The sequence below is a fragment of the Corythoichthys intestinalis genome, chromosome 5 (assembly GCF_030265065.1).
Source record: "Corythoichthys intestinalis isolate RoL2023-P3 chromosome 5, ASM3026506v1, whole genome shotgun sequence".
Lineage (NCBI taxonomy): Eukaryota > Metazoa > Chordata > Actinopteri > Syngnathiformes > Syngnathidae > Corythoichthys > Corythoichthys intestinalis.
Window position 1 is genome coordinate 61241428 of NC_080399.1, and position 19119 is coordinate 61260546.

The 19119-nt window shown below is 42.5% G+C and overlaps 2 protein-coding genes across 7 annotated transcripts in view; one reads left to right on the forward strand and one right to left on the reverse strand.

The window, feature by feature from the left end:
* The window catches only part of LOC130915870 (Fanconi anemia group A protein), a 129452-nt gene that overhangs the window by 37292 nt on the left and 73041 nt on the right, over nt 1-19119 (forward strand). For both annotated transcript variants that reach the window (XM_057836035.1, XM_057836036.1), the window contains exons 12-18: nt 544-685; nt 6087-6220; nt 9630-9740; nt 10261-10356; nt 10465-10527; nt 18663-18745; nt 18873-18933. In XM_057836035.1, coding sequence (XP_057692018.1) covers nt 544-685; nt 6087-6220; nt 9630-9740; nt 10261-10356; nt 10465-10527; nt 18663-18745; nt 18873-18933 — 690 coding nt within the window. The remainder of the gene's footprint in view (nt 1-543; nt 686-6086; nt 6221-9629; nt 9741-10260; nt 10357-10464; nt 10528-18662; nt 18746-18872; nt 18934-19119) is intronic.
* Nucleotides 1-19119, reverse strand: part of LOC130915871 (uncharacterized) — an 83574-nt gene that overhangs the window by 20330 nt on the left and 44125 nt on the right. The window contains exon 1 of one of the 5 annotated variants that reach the window (XR_009063189.1): nt 4573-19094. The exons of the other annotated variants lie outside the window; for them this stretch is intronic. The gene's annotated coding sequence lies outside the window, so the exon portion shown is untranslated. Of the gene's footprint in view, nt 1-4572; nt 19095-19119 lie in introns of those variants that run through there. 5 annotated transcript variants of the gene reach the window in all.

Genomic DNA, 19119 nt, shown 5'->3' on the forward strand with positions numbered 1-19119 from the left:
CTGCATGAAAGGGTTTAAAGACTTGAGATGAACCCACAAAATGACAAGTAACAAATCTGTTGAGTTTGACACTGGGTTTCCATGAATCAAAATGTTTTATGGAGTAGGATGAGTCACAGCTAGGTCTGCAGCTATCGTTTATTGAAGTAATCTATCAATTAGTTCGAATAATCGAGTCATTGTATTAGGAACATTTAATGCATTGCAGAATAAATTTTAGGAGATGTTTAACAAAGGCTTGCTAAGATTGCACTTTCAAAAGAGCATTAAATCCGATCATAAAATTGTTAAGTGCTACTTTCATTTCTCAATAGCAATAATTAAAAATACAATACCTGAGCTTAGCCTCAAACGGTATAAAAAAAAACAAAAAGAGGTTTCAAATACAACAAAAGAACAATTGGCAAACTTGCACTGCAAAACTCCGCTAGCTTAAATGCTATAAAAATGGTAACTTTTTTTGGTGCCAAGGCCCTTAATAGCTTTTGCTATAGGTGCTTCTCCATGGGTTCTAATTTTTTTAAATGTTTTTTTTCTTTAAAGATGACTGTGATCTTCAGTGTGAAACAGCTGCTACATCACCTGCAAAAGGTTTTAGAGACCCATGAGGTCAGCTGGAAACACGTCCTGTGCTTCCTCTCCACTCTGTTGGTGTATAACCCATCTGCTCAACCCAATTTGAGAGGTATCGCTTCAGTTTGCTTTTGATCCTGCTTCTTATGTCAAAAGGCATTGGCTGCCTTTCAAAAATAGTTTGAGTCGCCTTCGCCCACTTGCCCTCAGCCCTTGCTATGACGTCACACGGAGGCCACTTGGAGCACGGAGGGAAGTGGGAAATGGAACACTGAGGGAAGTGGGAAATGGAACATACCTGCCCTCGTTCACTCACAGGCTAGACAAGCAGGGATCAACCACATGTTGTTGAGTTGTCGCTGTACTGCCTATTCCAAATCACACAAAATATACAGACTCATGTCAGTAAGACGGAGTCGTATTCCGCGCTTCATGGCAAATTGGCAATACCTCTATAACTGGTAATTATCAGAAGTTCAGTATTAAAATTTTATTTTTGCAATTCATCATTTATGTATTTATTTTTCTTGACCTAATCATTTGTAGGCAGTTTTGTTTCAATATGTTTAATCTACTTTAAGTTTAGTTGACTTTAGTTTTAGATAAATAGGTCTGTTACCACCACCATCCTCCTCTTCCTCCTTATTGTCTTTATTGTTCTTACTTGTTAAAGTTTGTGGTTCAGACAACAATACACCACATTACTTAAAGTCATGTAGAATACACGTTACAAGGAACAATGTTTGAAGCAAAGTACAGATCATTACCAGAAGATTTACAAAACTTGATTGAATTAGAGCAAGGATAAGGGCAACAGACTGAAACTTGATTTTAAACATTGATTTGCAAGGCTAAGGTTAAAACCAATGTGCATTATGTTGTCGGTGTAAAACTGGCATTCACAAAGCAAGGAATTGAAAAGTTATATGTCTCAGTTTTAGAAAATGTTTAAACAAGACATGATAAGCATCTACACAAAAAGGATGAAGAGAAAAAGAAATAGACGGGTAGACAAAAAGGCGAGTGGTGGCTACTGTTAATTTGTTTGTTTTCTTGTCACTGCTGTTTCATCATTCTTAGTTTTTCTCAATTGCTTTAGTACATTTTTCTCAGATCAGATGAAATTCTCAAAACAGTTTGCATTTCTACAAAACACGCCACACAAGGAGTAAAACAACATGGATTAACTGCAAAAGCCATTTTTTGTGCAAAATTCTTAGTCTGTCTCTCAAAATTAAATTTCTGTATCAATGAACATGTCAGAATAACTGTCTTTGTTTCATCGTGTACAGACAAGACAGTCAAATTACTTAGTCATGCTCTCAATGTAACAATTACTCTGGTGGAAGGCTTTGATGCTGAAGATGGTTTAAAAAATCTTTGATGAAAATTGCAAGTCACACCTTTGTGTGTGGGAGATTGATTGCAAGTAACTGAACAAGATTCAGTTTATTCTTATACTGTTTTTACAATGTCTTGACGGACCATGTCATTGCAATACAAGAAGCAAAAGACAGCATAGAATCACAAAGAAAAGAAACATCAAAGCAAAATTAGAAATGTGAACGTAAGACAAACGGCACAACTAAACTTCGAATGCTGTCGGGATTTTTTTCCCCATTCTTCCTACATATCTTGAAGTTCCTCTCTGTTAGGCCACATATTTTCGTCAACGTCACAACTGATGTCCACTGTTGCTATACAGTGTGGAAAGAATCTTCTTGAATGCCTTGTGCAGCCTCTGCAGGTATCTGCTTTGATGTCACTGCATCCTGCATCCATGACATCCAGAAGAGTCATCTGAGTGTGAGGCTGGGGATCATACATTTGCCATCTGGCAAGTCTATGGGATTGAGAAGTATGGTGGGAGGAACTCCATTACCATTCTGTTGTGGGTTGCAAACCGTTCCCTGATTATTTTACAGTGGTGGAAACTCGCATCATCCCAAACTATTACAACTCTTGGCAGGTTAAAATAAGTTACGTAAAATAAGTAATGAAAATGCTAAGAAATAACCACACGCATGTTGACATTGACTCAAACTGTTTCTGAATCGGAGCCATTGTTTTACAAAATGATACATTAATTTACAACCGATGCGTATGAAATCAAATCAAACTCCATCGTAACTCGTGTGCTCTGTATTCAGCCCCCTTTCAAGTTAAAATGGGATTTAAAGCAACACTAGGTAGCTTTTCAACCTTTATAAATTTTTTTCATAATATTTGTCATATGTGGACTGACAACTAGTTGAATAACACCTCTTTTATATCTTTAGGGTGGTCTGTATTAGAGATAGACCGATTATCGGCCTGGCCGATTATGGGCGCCGATATTTGGAAATTTGACACATAATGGTATCGGCCTTTTTTTTTTTTTTTTAAATCCATCCAGCCCATATGAAAAAATACATTTAAATCTGGGGGTTTTCGGCTCAGATGCAGCCGCGCCTGTCTACTGCCTGATGTCTCCTGTCCTCTGATTGGTTAAATGGTAACGGTAAATGGAGTTACACTTGTATTGCGCCTTTCCACCATTTTCAGGCCCTCAAAGCGCTTCACACTCTATCCTCATCTAACTACTGGTGACGCAGCAACAGGAGCAACGTGGGGTTTGGTATCATGCTCAAGGACACTTGAGCATCAGGGCAGAGAATTGAAACCACAACCTCAGGTTTGGGGAACGGTTATTCTACCACTGAACCAAGCCACCCTGTATTATTAGCTATTATTTCCCATTTGGGTGATTCAATAAACATGCTTTAGGCATTTCAATAAAGTTCAATGTTTGCATTATTCAATTTTTATGTTTTTGTTTTACACCTTTCTTTACCTTTTTTTTTTTTACTGCAAATCGGCTCCAAAAATTGGTTATTGGCCCCTCTAACTACTAATAATCGGTATCGGTCCTGAAAAATCCATATTGGTCGATCTCTAGTCTACCGCTTTCACCTGCACTAATTAAAGGGTATGACAACACCTGGGGAAATGCTAATATTCCATCATTTATACATCAACGCATGCCTTTTGAATTCATATCATGCCACTTCGTGTAATTACACACATCGCAACACCAAGAAAATGATAGAAATTAGGTCGATTGTCAAGCTAAAAGGACCCGCCCCCGAGATGCCGGAAATCTAGCATATTGTGTGCGTGACGTCACTTTCGGGAAACAGCCGGCTCAGTGCTTAGTACTGAATGGCGGCGATGATGGCGGACAATTTTGTTTCTATTTGCAGCGACGAATCCGACGAAACGAACATTCTTCTAATGGTGACGAGGAGAGTTATGAACCTTTCTTTGGTGTTTTGGGTTATCAATTTGAGCCCAAACAAAAGCCAATGCAGCCTAATGAAAGGATCATTGACTGGAGCAATCACACTGATGAAACCCCGAAAACAGTTCGTGTGGGAAACACCAAATGGTATGTTTTGCATTTCTTTTTGTGAAGCTGATACACCGTGACCGCAAAATAAAGTAATGTATAGAATAATTATCATTTAATATGCTATCATCGGTTTCGCTCTGCCAACCGACACAAATATGAATGGGATTAGAGCAGGGGTCCCCAACCTTTTTTGCACCACGGGCCGGTGTGATTTGGGTCTTTTTTTTCATGGACCGGTGTCCCACTTTTATATTCAGTTGGACTCTCAATGTTATCCAATGGTGCTAAAAAACTATTTACATCACAAACATACATGTGCAACACGGAAATGGCGTAAATTAACGCTTAACGACACGGCGAAGTCGTTAAGTGAAAGGGCTACGTGCAGTTGTTGTGTGCGCCAAACATGGCAAACGTAAGTTAATATTCCTTTCTTTAAAGAAAGTTTGTAGTGTGTACTTAGGAATCGCTGCATTCGCGGTCCTTTTTAACGTTACGCGCAACTTTGTCAGAACACCGGCAATGTGCGGCAGAAAAATACAGCAAATAAAAAATAGCATTTGTTTTTAGCCCCGTCGTGTTAAGTGCAGGGAAAAAATACAACTCACCCGCTGAATCAGTGGGAGGGCTGAGTTTGTTTCGTTGAGACGAGATGGTCCCGAGATGGGAGAGTGAGAGAAGCTAGCATCACAAATACACGATGTTGGATGGAAATTGTAGCACAGTTTTCAGCTCGCTCCTAGCGATGTCGGGATATTCCGAAATGACTTTAATCCAGAACTTCGGTAGAGTTGTTGTCTCAAATGTACGTTTAAGTCGCCGTGATTTGCGATCTCTACAAGCTGATATTCCTGTTCCACAGACATGCTCGAATCACTCGATTTATTCACATACGGGTCACGAATTCACTCCTTCGCAGTTTGTGGGTCATTAGTGATTGGGAAGTAGCATAAATTTTGTTTTCTTTGAGGTTGTAGGCACATCTTCTGGCTCGTCAGGTTCCCGTTTCCCTGTAAAATTGCAAAATTAGCCCTCTTAGCACTGACGAACTTTACTCATTGTCTGCGGAGTCCAGCTCTTTTTCTTGCGTTCGGGAACTCATGGGTACTACATTGCGACAAATGGCTATTTGTAAACCACATAGCATGACAGGTTTGAACCATTTTAGCGATTTTTTGATGAAACACGAACGCAACTCTCTCGTCGATAAACAACAATGGCACCTGCCTCGACCTTTTGTTTCCTTGTTATGACGTCTCCGCCCCATTCGGCTGTTTCCGGAACACTTTCGGAAATGTTCGTCATTTTCGATCTATTTTCGATAATTGCTCATTAATGTGATTGATTTTTTTGTTAACTTTATCAATATTTGTTATCTTGGCACATAACGGTTCTATTGATGTCTCACACCCCCTTTGCGTTTTCATACCCTTTAACTATGAGGAGGGTGGCAGAAACACTGCCACTCCAAAAAACTACAAATATGCTGACTGCTTTACGGCATACGTCACTTCCTCATTCAATTTAAAGATGGCAGAGCAACAAAAGAGACAAAAAGTTTTATCTGAGGAGACAAAAAAATAAAAAGAGAGGATACCAGGATAAAAAGACACTTAAGAATAAACATTGGCCCGGCTTTCACTTCCTAGCGTGAGCGCCCCCCTCAACCGAACTCGTCACAGGGGGGAGGGGTCGGAAAGCCGGTGGGGGAATACGGGAAAAAATCAAACGTTTTTATTTTCAACAACGACATATACTATTGTTTAGCCACAATTGGATTCATTACCTCATTACTATTCATTCTTCACACAGCGAGCCGCTGGAAACAGAAATATCGATTAATCCATCTGTAGGCTACTGGTAGATCCGGATTTTACGACACTGTGCGCTGGTCCTCATAGGAAACGCAGTCTTCCTTAAGGCAAAACACTACCGCTTTTGTCCACCTGCGTCACTAAAATAGACCAAAACTGAAAAATTACATAGTGTTGCTTTAAACAATGGTCACTCGGATTCAAATAAATTTAAGTTCAGGGGTTTGATTTTAATACTTATTTAAGACAAACATAAGCCATTTGTCTTGTATGTATCGTACTCTTATTTTTCCACCATTGCCTTTCAGAACTTCTGTCCAGATTGCTGACTTCGGCATTCGAAGGTTACGACTTGGAGAGCATCGTAACTGCGTTCTTGTTGGCGCGGCAGGGATCATTGCATGGACCTTCCATCTTCCCCTCCTACAGTGACTGGTTCAAGGTTCAGTATTCTGTTCTCACATATAAATCAAATCTATTTATTATAGCCCTTAACAAAAGCCGGAAAGGTCCTCAAAGTGCTTTACAACAATGAAAAATATAGTTCATGATACATAAAGGAGGTGCAGGAAAGTATTATACAATAATGACCGCCGTATATGTGGCGGAAAATGCGGCGGTGACTTTGAGTGACCATAAGAGCCACCGAACGGCAGCTTTTCCAATGTGTCACAGATATTAGGAAACGTCAGGCGATCGTATACTTGAAGCGGTGACACTGTCCGAATAACAAGTAGCAAATACAGGGTAAATACTAGGGATGGGAATCGAAATCCAATTCCAATTCCGAACCGATTCCTAGTGTTTCGAGGCCTCGACATCACAATGAAAAAGCCTTAACGATCCCTTTAACGATTCCTAAAGACGTGTATTGCGGTGTGACGTGTCTTGTTGTCCAGACGCATCAAGCTAGCATGGCACCAAGAACCTCTCGCTCCAAAGTTTGGCTACACTTCACCAGGAAAGAGGGTGAAAATGAAAGGTTACAATGGTTTAGCACGAGCATTGCAGTCATAAACATAACAATGACAGCACGTAGGTTCAAACGCTCCAAAGTGTGTCTTCACTTCACGAGGAAAAATTACAACAAAGCGACTTGTAGTCATTGCAAGGTGGAGATAACTGCATCGGGAGGGAATACGACTGCACTGTCCTCATCGAGACGCTAAGGCTCAGTCCCGGCTATACAGCTAGCTAAACTCCCAAATGACGATGCAGAAGACGTTGGTATAATTTGCTGACTTTATTCAACCATCACTTAAAGAGTGAAACTAAAAATAGAAATGAAACAAATCAATTTCGTCCCCAATAACAAACGGTTTTGCATCAACGTAAATCAGCGATGATTAGCTGCTAATACAGTAATGACACAAATGGTTAGCATGCGTTCGCTAGCATTAGCACATTGTGCAAACCACTACACAACTGGATTTAAGTGTCCGATCGCGAATGGAAACACACAACAACAACACAAAAGATGATACATACAGGTGTTGCCTCTGTAGATATTTTACAAACATTAACAAAGAACGTAGGCTCGTAGCAGTGTTTCCCTCTCTCACTAACTCGCTCACTCGCTTGGATGTGGCACTTCTTCTTCGCATGTAAGCGCCCTCTTCTTCACGTGAGCGCGTTCTTCTTTGCGTGAAGAAGCGCAAGGGCGCCCCCACTTGAGCGTGAAAGCACCATAAAAACTAAAAGGCATGGGTTTCAATATAATGGTAAATAATACACTTTAACACAGGGGTTCCCAAACTACGGCCCGTGGGCTGGATACGGCCCGCCTCCACATTTGGTCCGGCCCCCTGAACAATACCAGAGAGCATTTTGAATCTTTATTATATATATTTTTTCTCAATAGTGTTATTGTCAGGGATTGCTGGGCGGGCAGGTGTGTGAGGACCCAAACGCAGGAAAACAAAAGCAGCAAAGCAGGTGGCAGAGAACTCAAAAAATGGTTTTAATTATAACTAACAAAAAGCACAAAGTACAAACAAAAAGACTAGGGATCAAAAGGCAAGGTTCAAACCAAAACTTACTTAAACAGAGGGACTGGTACACAAGGGCGTGGAACGGACTTGACTTTGGCAAAGACGGACATAGACAATGACGCAACAAGGAGTGACAAGAAACTGGGTCATTATATACGCAGACAAGGGGTAACAAGACGACGAACAGCTGGGTAACACAGGTGGATGCAGATTGCAGGATACACTGGGAAAACACACACAGGTGAGAGCAATGGGTAATCACAGGGACAAGTCACACAAGGAGAAACCAAACACAAAACCTAACAGTTATTTATTTCTTGGCCTTTTTCTGTGAAGAACTCAGAGAGGGTTATTTGGTTATTATCTATTTAATTGATAGTGTTATTATATTATTATATTATATTATATTATTATTTTTATTTTATTTACTTTTGTTCCGTGAAGAATCCAGAAAGGGTTATTTGACGTGGCTTTCTGAAAAACAATATTTTTTTACATTTAGGCACTCCTGCAATCCTCACACTTTTTCTGTTACAAACTGACCCCGGCCCCTCATCAGAGAAGGGAAAAGTTTGTGGCCCTCACAGGAAAAAGTTTGGGGACCCCTGCACACATATTGCCAAAGGCAGAACTACGACCTATATGCCAATATATACCAATATTTTTTTATTTCTATTAGAATAATGTTTCTGTAAAATGTTACACATTCTTGTGCATTTGCCACTTATTGCCACAGTTAACATTGAGGCTTCGGGCCTCTTTTGACCTCGTTGTGAGTTTGTAAGGTTGTGACTTCTGATTAAACAAACTCGATGCCAATCAAAACGTTTGTTCTTCTTTTCCCCCAAATTAGAATCGATAAGTGAATTGATAAAGAATCGAATGGTTAAGCAATATCGATAATGGAATCGGAATCGTAAAAATCGTATCAATTCTCACCCCTAGTAAATACCAATACATTAGGCAGAGTGTGTCGGTCAGCCAAACACAGGGGCGCCATCTTGAACTCCGCGTAAATAAACAATAAGAATAGTCATGTTATGTTTTGTCTTGTTCAACCGCTTGGTCACACAGAGCATCAGCGGTCACACTCTGGAGAAAAAAAAAAATCATGTTGAATTAAAAAAAAAAAAAAAAAAAAAAAAACATTCAGGGTCTCTGCCGGTCTTTAAAAAGGGTTAAAGTGTCTTCAATTTGAAATCTGGATAATTAAGGTCTTAAACTTCGTGGAGAATTGCAGTCGGTAATAAATTTCTAGATGATGTATTTAATGCCAGGGAAATCACTGTAGTCCGCCGTAAAACTGCTAATGGTGTGTATTTGTTTTATTGATTGCGGTGCACTTAATAAGAGAGTTTGGGACTAACATATGTTATAAGGATGTCCTGATCGCATATTTTTGCACCCGAGTCACCTGATTTTGAGAATCTGCTGTCAGAGTCCCGATCCGATCTCGGAAAAAGTCTTGTTAGTTTTTTATTTGAACAAAAGTTCCAAACATGTTACAGTACTGTGTTATTTACACAGCAAATTTGTAACATTTTAGTAAGATTTTTTTTCTTAAATCTTGTCAAATAATTTTCTACATCTTGTTTTTAATGTTAGACCAGTTAACAAATTAATATGTAAGATTATTCCATTTACTTTAAGTAAATATTACTATTTGTTCTTATTAAGCCCATACATCTAAAAGTTGGTCCACGCAAATATGCCTCGTAAAATAATATCACCCTTACATGTTTTTTGTCATTTGAAATGCAAGTCATGTTCTTATCTCACACAAACCGATGGCCAAAAGGAGTTTACGTTTCAGAATGTAAGATTTCTCAAAATCTTTCTTTTTGTTTGTTGTGATGCCAGGAGTCTTTTGGTAGCGCCAGTGGTTTCCATGCTACAAGCAAGAAATCGCTGATGTTTCTACTTAAGTTTCTGTCTGACTTGGTTCCGTTTGAACCCCAACAGTACCTAAAGGTAATCTGATGCATGTGTTGGTGATTTACCTCTGAGCCAAATTCAGCGGGTTCAAGTTGTTGTGACCGCTAATTCAAAGAACACTAACTTTGATTAACCTGAGAAAACCTCTAACAACGACTTTCCAAAAGGTTGACAATTTAATCCAAGTCGAGAACATTCAAAAATAACAAATACAAAAATGAAAACAGTCAGGCAAACAGATGGAGAAAACTGGGCCCAGGGTCCCTTTCTAGCAGAATGACCCTTTCTCATGCACTCACATTTTAGATGTATTTTATCATTTGTTAACATTATGGTTGTAGCATCTTTATTATGTTCAAAATAATAGAATCAGGCATGTCTATAATGATAGATTAGCATGCTAGCAAAAATACTATTTCCCTTTAAGTTGTACATGTACTCATCACTGTTTGCATTAGATTTTGTGGGTTTTCCTAATAGAAGACAATATTAGTACAAATTGTCAAACTTATTCATAATTAAAAAACAATAAAATAACATAAATTTCAATTTCAAGATGCACATTCTCCACCCTCCGTATGTACCCACGAAGTACCGTAGCCTCCTGATGGAGTACGTCTCCCTGGCCAAGACAAGACTTGCTGATCTCAAGGTAACTTTAAGGGACAAAATAATTTTGTGGCCTTCAATATTAATCACATTCATTTTTTAAATACCGATTGGATGTTCGGTTGTTTATATATTTTGTCCATCTTTTCAGGAATCATTGGAGGACATGGGTCTCTATCAGAATTTTTGTGGTGCTGAAGCTGCACCAGTCCAGGTACAGTGACATTTTGAGGATTCAATGTGCTATGAAATTAAAATGACAGTTGATGATATAATTGACACAAATGACGGATGGAAGACTTGGCTGGGTAGAGTGTTGAAAGACAGTAGTGGCATTGTGGAAACGTATCGATAAGCTATTAGGATAAGAAGTATCGCGATATACAGTGTTGTCACTAACGCGTTACTAAGTAACGCCTTGCTGTAATCTGATTACTCTTTCAGTAACGAGTAATCTAACATGTTCATTTTTCCAACCCATCTGATTAAAGTTAGTTTCCTTAATGATACTATTTTGTTATTGCCTCATAATGTATGTAAAATGAAGAAAAATTGTAGTCATGTACGAAGAGCATTTTGAGTAAAAAATGTAAGCGTGATCCGCACTATGTGTTCGTTTCCATGGTAACCGCTCACAGTGACTTCCTGTTTTGGTCTCGAGTCACACGCGATAAGTGTTTTAGGACTGAGAAAGGCGTGTGCCAGCGCAGGTGCACAATCATTCGAGCTGAGTGCAGCCACCTCTTGAGATGTGTTAGGGAATGTTGGTCTGTGTGTGTCCATGAATGAACGTGAGTATTTTTCCTTCATTCTGGAGGCTTCCAGCAATAAGTTGGAGCTGCTACATGCGCGGCCGTTTTAGTAGCTTTGCCGTTGCAACGGCGGGTAGTCATCGGCGATCACTGTTTACGTCATATTCATGTTGCACATTTATCCTGTGAGGTGACTTTTTCGTTTCACATCTTAGGGATGTGTTGTAAGTCCGATTGCATTTATAGTGCTTTGTTGCTGCCACTTTTTGTTGACAAATTGACCACGTCCCCGCCCCTACCTTACCTTTGTGTCTTATTTATTTATTTATTACTATGCCAGGGGTCATGAATTAAAAATTCTCTGGGTCCGAAATTAAAAAACTACAAAAATCTCGGGTCCAGAAATATTTTTAATGCTTCTTTTTTTCCCCAAAATACAAACGTATCTTTACGTGCCCATGATGATAATTACAACATTCAAAAATGTAAATAAAATATAAAAGGTGCATAAAACTAAAAAAGTGCTTTAATTGAATTATTAAATAGCAGCATAAGAACATGTTCAAGACTTTTTTTTTTTAAATTGTGGATGCTGACAGGGGGATTTGCTTTATTTTTTGACAGAGCTCTTCTTTTTGCTTTCCATCAAGCAAAGTTTCAGCAACTGCACTCATACAATCTTTGACAATCGGTGCGTCACTGAAAGACTTTTTGTTTTTAGACCCAATATGCACGCTATTCTGAGGGAGCATTCATTTGCGCGTTGCTGTGCAGTGAATAAATGAACCATGAGCCTTGAGGTGCGATCATATTGAGCCCTTAATTCCGCTATTTTTTGAGAACGGATGGCAGAGTTCATAGGGAAACTTTGCAAAAAAGCTGCGTGCTTCGTCTCGTAGTGCCTTTTCAAATTGCTGCTTTTTACAAGCGCTACCGTCTCTGAACAGATGAGTCATAGCGGTCTTGTGCTGCCGCCAGGTAAAATGAACAAAAATGTGTTGGTCCACTCCCCCTTAAACACTCTGTTTTCTGCATCAATCTTGCATAGTTTTGAGCACGCCATTTGCCTTTTCGCCTCTTCCTCCAACTTCATTCGGCTCAGTTTTTGGCTGTCACTCCACGGAGTCTGGAAAGCGAGTATGAGACATGCTGTTCTAAAAATAACTTTCAAATGCTTCACTCCCATTGGCCTGCTCACGCGCGTCACCACTAAGGTTTTGTTTGTTGCCCACCTCCGCTCTGCAAACCCACAGAAAAAAATTATTTTTGTTTTTGCAACGTGTATTAGTCCGGACAGCTTGAGATCCGGTCCAGACGGCTTGGAGGTCCGCAGTCCTCTGCACTATGCAATTCATTTGTGTGTTGTTGATTATTGTGCTGTCAATTTGAATTGTTTTACATTGGCACTGATATGCTGTTAACCCCTAAAACCCTAACCCGAAGTGTAGAATTTTTCACATTAGGCTTAATCTTTGTGTGTGTGTGTGGGTTTAATTAGTCGGTGGAGTTGATTTCACCCCTCCTTGAGTCATCACCTTATCGTGGTGGAGGGGTTTGCATGTCCCAATGATCCTAGGAGCTATGTTGTCTGGGAGCTTTAAGCCCCTGGCAGGGTCACCCATGGCAAACAGGTCCTAGGTGAGGGGCCAGACAAAAAATGTCTCACAAGACCCCTTATGATGGAAAAAATTACAGGATCCAAGTTTCCCTTGCCCGGACGCGGGTTACCGGGGCCCCCCTCTGGATCCAGGCCTGGGGGTGGGGCTCGAAGGCGAGCGTCTGGTGGCCAGGCCTTTTCCCATGGGGTCCGGCCGGGCACAGCCCGAAAAGGCAACGTGGGTCCGCATTCCCATGGGCTCACCACCTGTGGGAAGGGTCAAAGGGGTCAGGTGCGTAGCAATCTGGGCGGCAGCCAAAGGCGGGGGCCTTGGCGGTCCGACCCCCGGCTACAGAAGCTAACTCTTGGGACATGGAATGTCACCTCTCTGGCGGGGAAGGAGCCCGAGCTGGTGTGTGAGGCAGAGAAGTTCCAACTAGATATAGTTGGACTCTCCTCCACACACAGTTTGGGTTCTGATATCAGTCCTCTCGAGAGGGGTTGGACCCTCTTCCACTCTGGAGTTGCCCACGGTGAGAGGCGCCGAGCAGGTGTGGGCATACTTATTGCCCCCAGGCTTGGTGCCTGTACGCTGGGGTTTACCCCGGTAGACGAGAGGGTAGCCTCCCTCCGCCTTCGGGTGGGGGGACGGATCCTGACTGTTGTTTGTGCTTATGCACCAAACAGCAGTTCAGAGTACCCACCCTTTTTGGAGTCCTTGGAGGGTGTGCTGGAGAGCGCCCCCTCTGGGGACTCCCTCGTTCTGCTGGGGGACTTCAACGCTCATGTGGGCAATGACAGTGAGACCTGGAGGGGCGTGATTGGGAGGAACGGCCCCCCCGATCAGAACCCGAGCGGTGTTCTGTTATTGGACTTCTGTGCTCGTCACGGATTGTCCATAACGAACACCATGTTCAAACATAAGGGTGTCCATATGTGCACTTGGGACCAGGACACCCTAGGCCGCAGTTTGATGATCGACTTTGTGGTCGTGTCATCGGACTTGCGGCCGCATGTTTTGGACACTCGGGTGAAGAGAGGGGCGGAGCTGTCAACTGATCACCACCTGGTGGTGTGTTGGCTCCGATGGTGGGGGAAGATGCTGGCCAGACCTGGCAGGCCCAAACGAATTGTGAGGGTCTGCTGGGAACGTCTGGCAGAATCCCCTGTCAGAAAGGGCTTCAACACCCACCTCCGGCAGAACTTCTCCCTTGTCCCGCGGGAGGTGGGGGACATTGAGTCCGAGTGGACCATGTTCCGCACTTCCATTGTTGAGGCGGCCGATCGGAGCTGTGGCCGTAAGGTGGTTGGTGCCTGTCGTGGCGGCAATCCCCGAACTCGCTGGTGGACACCAGCGGTAAGGGATGCAGTCAAGCTGAAGAAGGAGGCCTCTCGGGTCGGGCCTTTTTGGCCTGTGGGACTCCGGAGGCAGCTGACAGGTACCTGCTGACAAAGCGGACTGCGGCTTCGGCGGTCGCTGAGGCAAAAACTCGGACATGGGAGGAGTTCGGCGAGGCCATGGAAAACGACTTCCGGACGGCTTCGAGGAAATTCTGGCATCTGAGGAGAGGAAAGTGTTGCACCATTAACACTGTGTATAGTGAAGATGGTGTACTGCTGACCTCGACTCAGGACGTCGTGAGTCGGTGGGGAGAATACTTCGAAGCCCTCCTCAATTCCACCGACACGCCTTCCTTTGAGGAAGCAGAGTCTGGAAACTCTGAGGTGGGCTCTTCAATCTCCGGGGTTGAAGTCACTGAGGCGGTTGGTAAGCTCCTCGGTGGCAAGGCCCCGGGTGTAGATGAGATCCGCCCGGAGTTCCTAAAGGCTCTGGATGTTGTAGGGCTGTCATGGCTGACACGCCTCTGGATTGGCAGACCGGGGTGGTGGTCCCCCTTTTTAAAAAGGGGGACCGGAGGATGTGTTCCAATTATAGAGGGATCACACTCCTCAGCCTCCCCGGTAAACTCTATTCAGGAGTGCTGGAGAGGAGGGTCCGTCAGCAAGTCGAATCTCGGATTCAGGAGGAGCAGTGTGGTTTTCGTCCCGGCCGTGGAACAGTGGACCAGCTCTACACCCTCGGCAGGGTCCTCGAGGGTGCATGGGAGTTCGCCCAACCAGTCTACATGTGTTTTGTGGATTTGGAGAAGGTGTTCGACCGTGTGCCTTGGGGAGTCCTGTGGAGGGTGCTCCGGGAGTATGGGGTACCAAGCTCCTTGGTAAGGGCTGTTCAGTCCCTGTACGACCGGTGTCAGAGTCTGGTCCGCATTGCCGGCAGTAAGTCGAATTCGTTCCCAGTGAGGATTGGACTCCGCCAAGGCTGCCCTTTGTCACCGATTCTGTTCATAATTTTTATGGACAGAATTTCTAGGCGCAGCTGAAGCGTTGAGGGTGTCCGGTGTTGGTGGCCTCAGCATTGCATCTCTGCTTTTTGCAGATGATGTGGTGCTGTTGGCTTCATCAAGCCGTGACCTCCAACTCTCACTGGGGCGGTTTGCAGCCGAGTGTGAAGCGGTTGGGATGAAGATCAGCACCTCCAAATCCGAGACCATGGTCCTCAGCCGGAAAAGGGTGGCATGCCCTCTCTGGGATGAGATCCTGCCCCAAGTGGAGGAGTTCAAGTATCTTGGGGTCTTGTTCACGAGTGAGGGTAGGAGGGAGCGGGAGATTGATAGGCGGATCGGTGCAGCGTCTGCAGTGATGCGGACTCTGCGCCGGTCCGTTGTGGTGAAGAAGGAGCTGAGCCAAAAGGCGAAGCTCTCGATTTACCGGTCAATCTACGTTCCTACCCTCACCTATGGTCACGAGCTGTGGGTCGTGACCGAAAGAACAAGATCCCGGATACAAGCGGCCGAAATGAGTTTCCTCCGCAGGGTGTCCGGGCTCTCCCTTAGAGTGAGAAGCTCGGTCATCCGGGAGGGGCTTGGTGTCGAGCCGCTACTCCTCCGCGTTGAGAGGAGCCAGTTGAGGTGGCTCGGGCATCTGGTTCGGATGCCTCCTGGACGCCTCCCTTGAGAGGTGTTCCGGGCATGTCCCACCGGCGGGAGGCCCCAGGGTCGACCCAGGACACGCTGGAGAAGCTATGTCGCTCGGCTGGCCTGGGAACGCCTTGGAATCCCGCCGGAGGAGCTGGCTGAAGTGGCTGGGGAGAGGGAAGTCTGGGCTTCCCTGGTAAAGCTGCTGCCCCCGCGACCCGACCCCGGAATAAGCGGAAGATAATGGATGGATGGATGGATGGAGTTGATTTCAACAAATTCCATGCAATTTGTCGGTTATTTGTTAGTTGCAGGGCTCCGGAGTGGCCTAGCTAACACGAGTCAGTGGTGGTTGAACTCAACTCCATAGACTAATTAAACCTACGCTAACTCGAAGATTAAGCCTTATGTGAAAAATTCTGATCTTCCCTTTTAAATTAAATTCTCGAAAGTCAATTACATGCGATGACATATTTCTGTTGTCATTCTCATGTTGAGGCGACAAAGGGAGAAAAATTGATAAATAGTAACCAATAAATTACTTTTAAAGTAAATTGGTTACTTTGATAATAAAGTAATAAGTAAAGTAACTAGATTACATGGTTGAGGCGTAATCAGTAATTAAATTTTACTTTTTCAAGTAATCTTTCACAACACTGGCGATATATCACTATTTCGATATATTGTCACACCCCTACTATACATGTTACCTAATATAAGAAGCATTGGCATAACTACTCTTCCCAAATTGTGTCCTCCATGTAGGGAAGGATATGCAGAGGAAAAGTAGGTGAAATAGGAGTGCGGTAGTGTAAGGGGAATGCACAACTAAAGTTGGTAGGGCTGCAACTAACAATGATTTTTATAATCGATTAATCGGACGATAAATAATCAGATAAATGTCACTTTTATCAAAGACCATCACAATTTAACTTGTAGATGTTTTAGGCATGTCGTAAGTAACAATGAAGACAAAATGGATGACTATTTCCTTAAAAAAATAATATTTTATTATTCCTGACCTAACTGTAGTCTACTACTATACTGTTAAGCAAATAAAACAACTTTTTTTTCGGTATCTGGTTGGGACTGTCGGCAGATTCTCAAAACTGTGACTTTGACTCGGGTGCAAAAAATATGCTATCAGGACATCCTTAATTTGTAACATTAGACCTTACGGGCCATATTAAAACATGTAATTTAATACAGCTTTTTCACAAGCCCAAGGTATTGGTAAATGTCTTTACAATATGACTCTTTTTCTTAATTTTGCTTGTGCAGTAATTCTAATATTGAATGACCCACCTCACACCCCCAAATGTTTTTTTTTTTTTTTTTTTTTAAACCAAAATGTGCACTGCTGGCCAAAAGTATTGGCACCCCTGTCAGATAATCTCAATTTCTCTCAGAAAATAATTGCAATGGCAAATGCTTTGGTAGTAATATCTTCATCTATTTTGCTTGCAATGAAAAAACACAAAAGAGAATGGGCAAAAGAATCATGATCATTTTACACAAAACTCCAAAAATGGGCCGGACAAAAGTATCGGCACTCCTAGGCTAATACTTGGTAGCACAACCTTTAGACCAAATAACTGCGAACAACCGCTTCCGGCATCCATCAATTGAGTTTCTTACAATGCTCTGCTGGAATTTTAGACCATTCTTCTTTGGCAAATTGCTCCAGGTCTCTGAGATTTTAAGGGTGCCATTTAAGGATCTCTCCACAGGTGTTCTATGGGATTCAGGTCTGGAGTCATTGCTGGCCACTTTAGAAGTCTCCAGTGCTTTCTCTCAAACCATTTTCTAGTGCTTTTTGAAGTGTGTTTTGTGTCATTGTAAGACCCATGACCTCTGAGGGAGACCCAGCTTTCTCAAACTGGGTCCTACGTGATCGTGCAAAATTTGTTGGTAGTCTTCAGACTTCATAATGCCATGCACACGGTCAAGCAGTCCAATGCCAGAGGCAGCAAAGCAACCCCAAAACATCAGGGAACATCCGCCATGTTTGACTGTGAGGACCGTGTTCTTTTCTTTGAAGCCCTCGTTTTTTCCCTGTCAATTCTATATTGATGCCTTTTCCCAAAAAGCTCTACTTTTGTCTCATCTGACCAGAGAAACTTCTTCCAAAACGTTTTTGGCTTTCTCAGGTAAGTTCTGGCAAACTCCAGCCTGGCTTTTTTATGTCTCTGGGTCATTCAGACGCCGACGGATAGTCCGGGTTGACACTGTTGTACCCTCACTGCAGGACAGCTTGAACTAGTCGAGGTTCTTTATCCACCATCCGCACAATTTTTCGTTAAAATCTCTCGTCAATTTTTCTTTTCCGTCCACATCTAGGGAGGTTAGCCACAGTGCCATGGGCTTTACACTTATTGATGACACTGCGCACGGTAGACACAGGAACATTCAGGTCTTTGGAGATGGATGTCTAGCCTTGTGATTGCCCATGCTTCCACACTATTTTGCTTCTCAAGACCTCAGACTCTTTGGTTTTCTTTCTTTTCTCCATGCTCAATGTGGTACACACAAGGACACAGGACAGAGGTGGAGTCAACTTTAATCCATTTTAACTGGCTGCAAATGTGATTTAGTTATTGCCACCACCTGTTATGTGCCACAGGTAAGTACCAGGTGTTGTTATTACACAAATGAGAAAAGCATCACATGATTTTTTTTGTCCGGCCCATTTTTGGAGTTTTGTGTAAAATGATAATGGTTTAATTTGTTTTTCATTCTCTATTTTGTTTTTTCCTTGCAAGCAAAAATAAATGAAGCTATTACTACCAAAGCATTTGTAATTGCAATCCTTTTCTAGGAATAATTGAGCATTATCTGACAGAATTGCAGGGGTACTTACTTTTGCCCAATACATTTGGGCAGCACTGTAGGTCATACTAAAAGAAATGAAAGTATCTCGTTGTGTACTATTTGTTATATCGAACTTTTAAATGTCCAAACTTTCATAAACTAACGACCGCCTGTAATATATGGATTCTGATAAAGCTTTGCCCTATTTCCCTAGCTCCAGGCTGCACAGGACGTGGAGAAAGCTTCATCTCTCTTTGAGATTACAGGGAAAATCTCTGCCGTTGTTATGGAGGCCAGGTACTCTACATAATTTGATCAGCAAATTTGTCCTCAAAATTATATTTGTAGTTATTTCTTTCTTTTTAGATTCTCATACTTTTCACGATGATATAAAATTCATGAATATATGATCTTATCCTCACAGTATTTTTCGACGGACATATTTCCTCACACAGTTCCTTCCTGCTCTTCTGAAACCAAGACTGGTTAGTCTCATTTTTCGTTTTTTACAAAATGATCACTGAACCCAACACTTCGGGCAACAATCTTTCTTTGTAAAGGTGTGTGTTTTAATACCTAAAGTGGCGGTCCACTGTGAACACAACTGAATTAGGTAAATGGTAGCTGCAGAAAGTTTACCTCATCTTGTGAGGCAACTGTCCCCTCCAGCC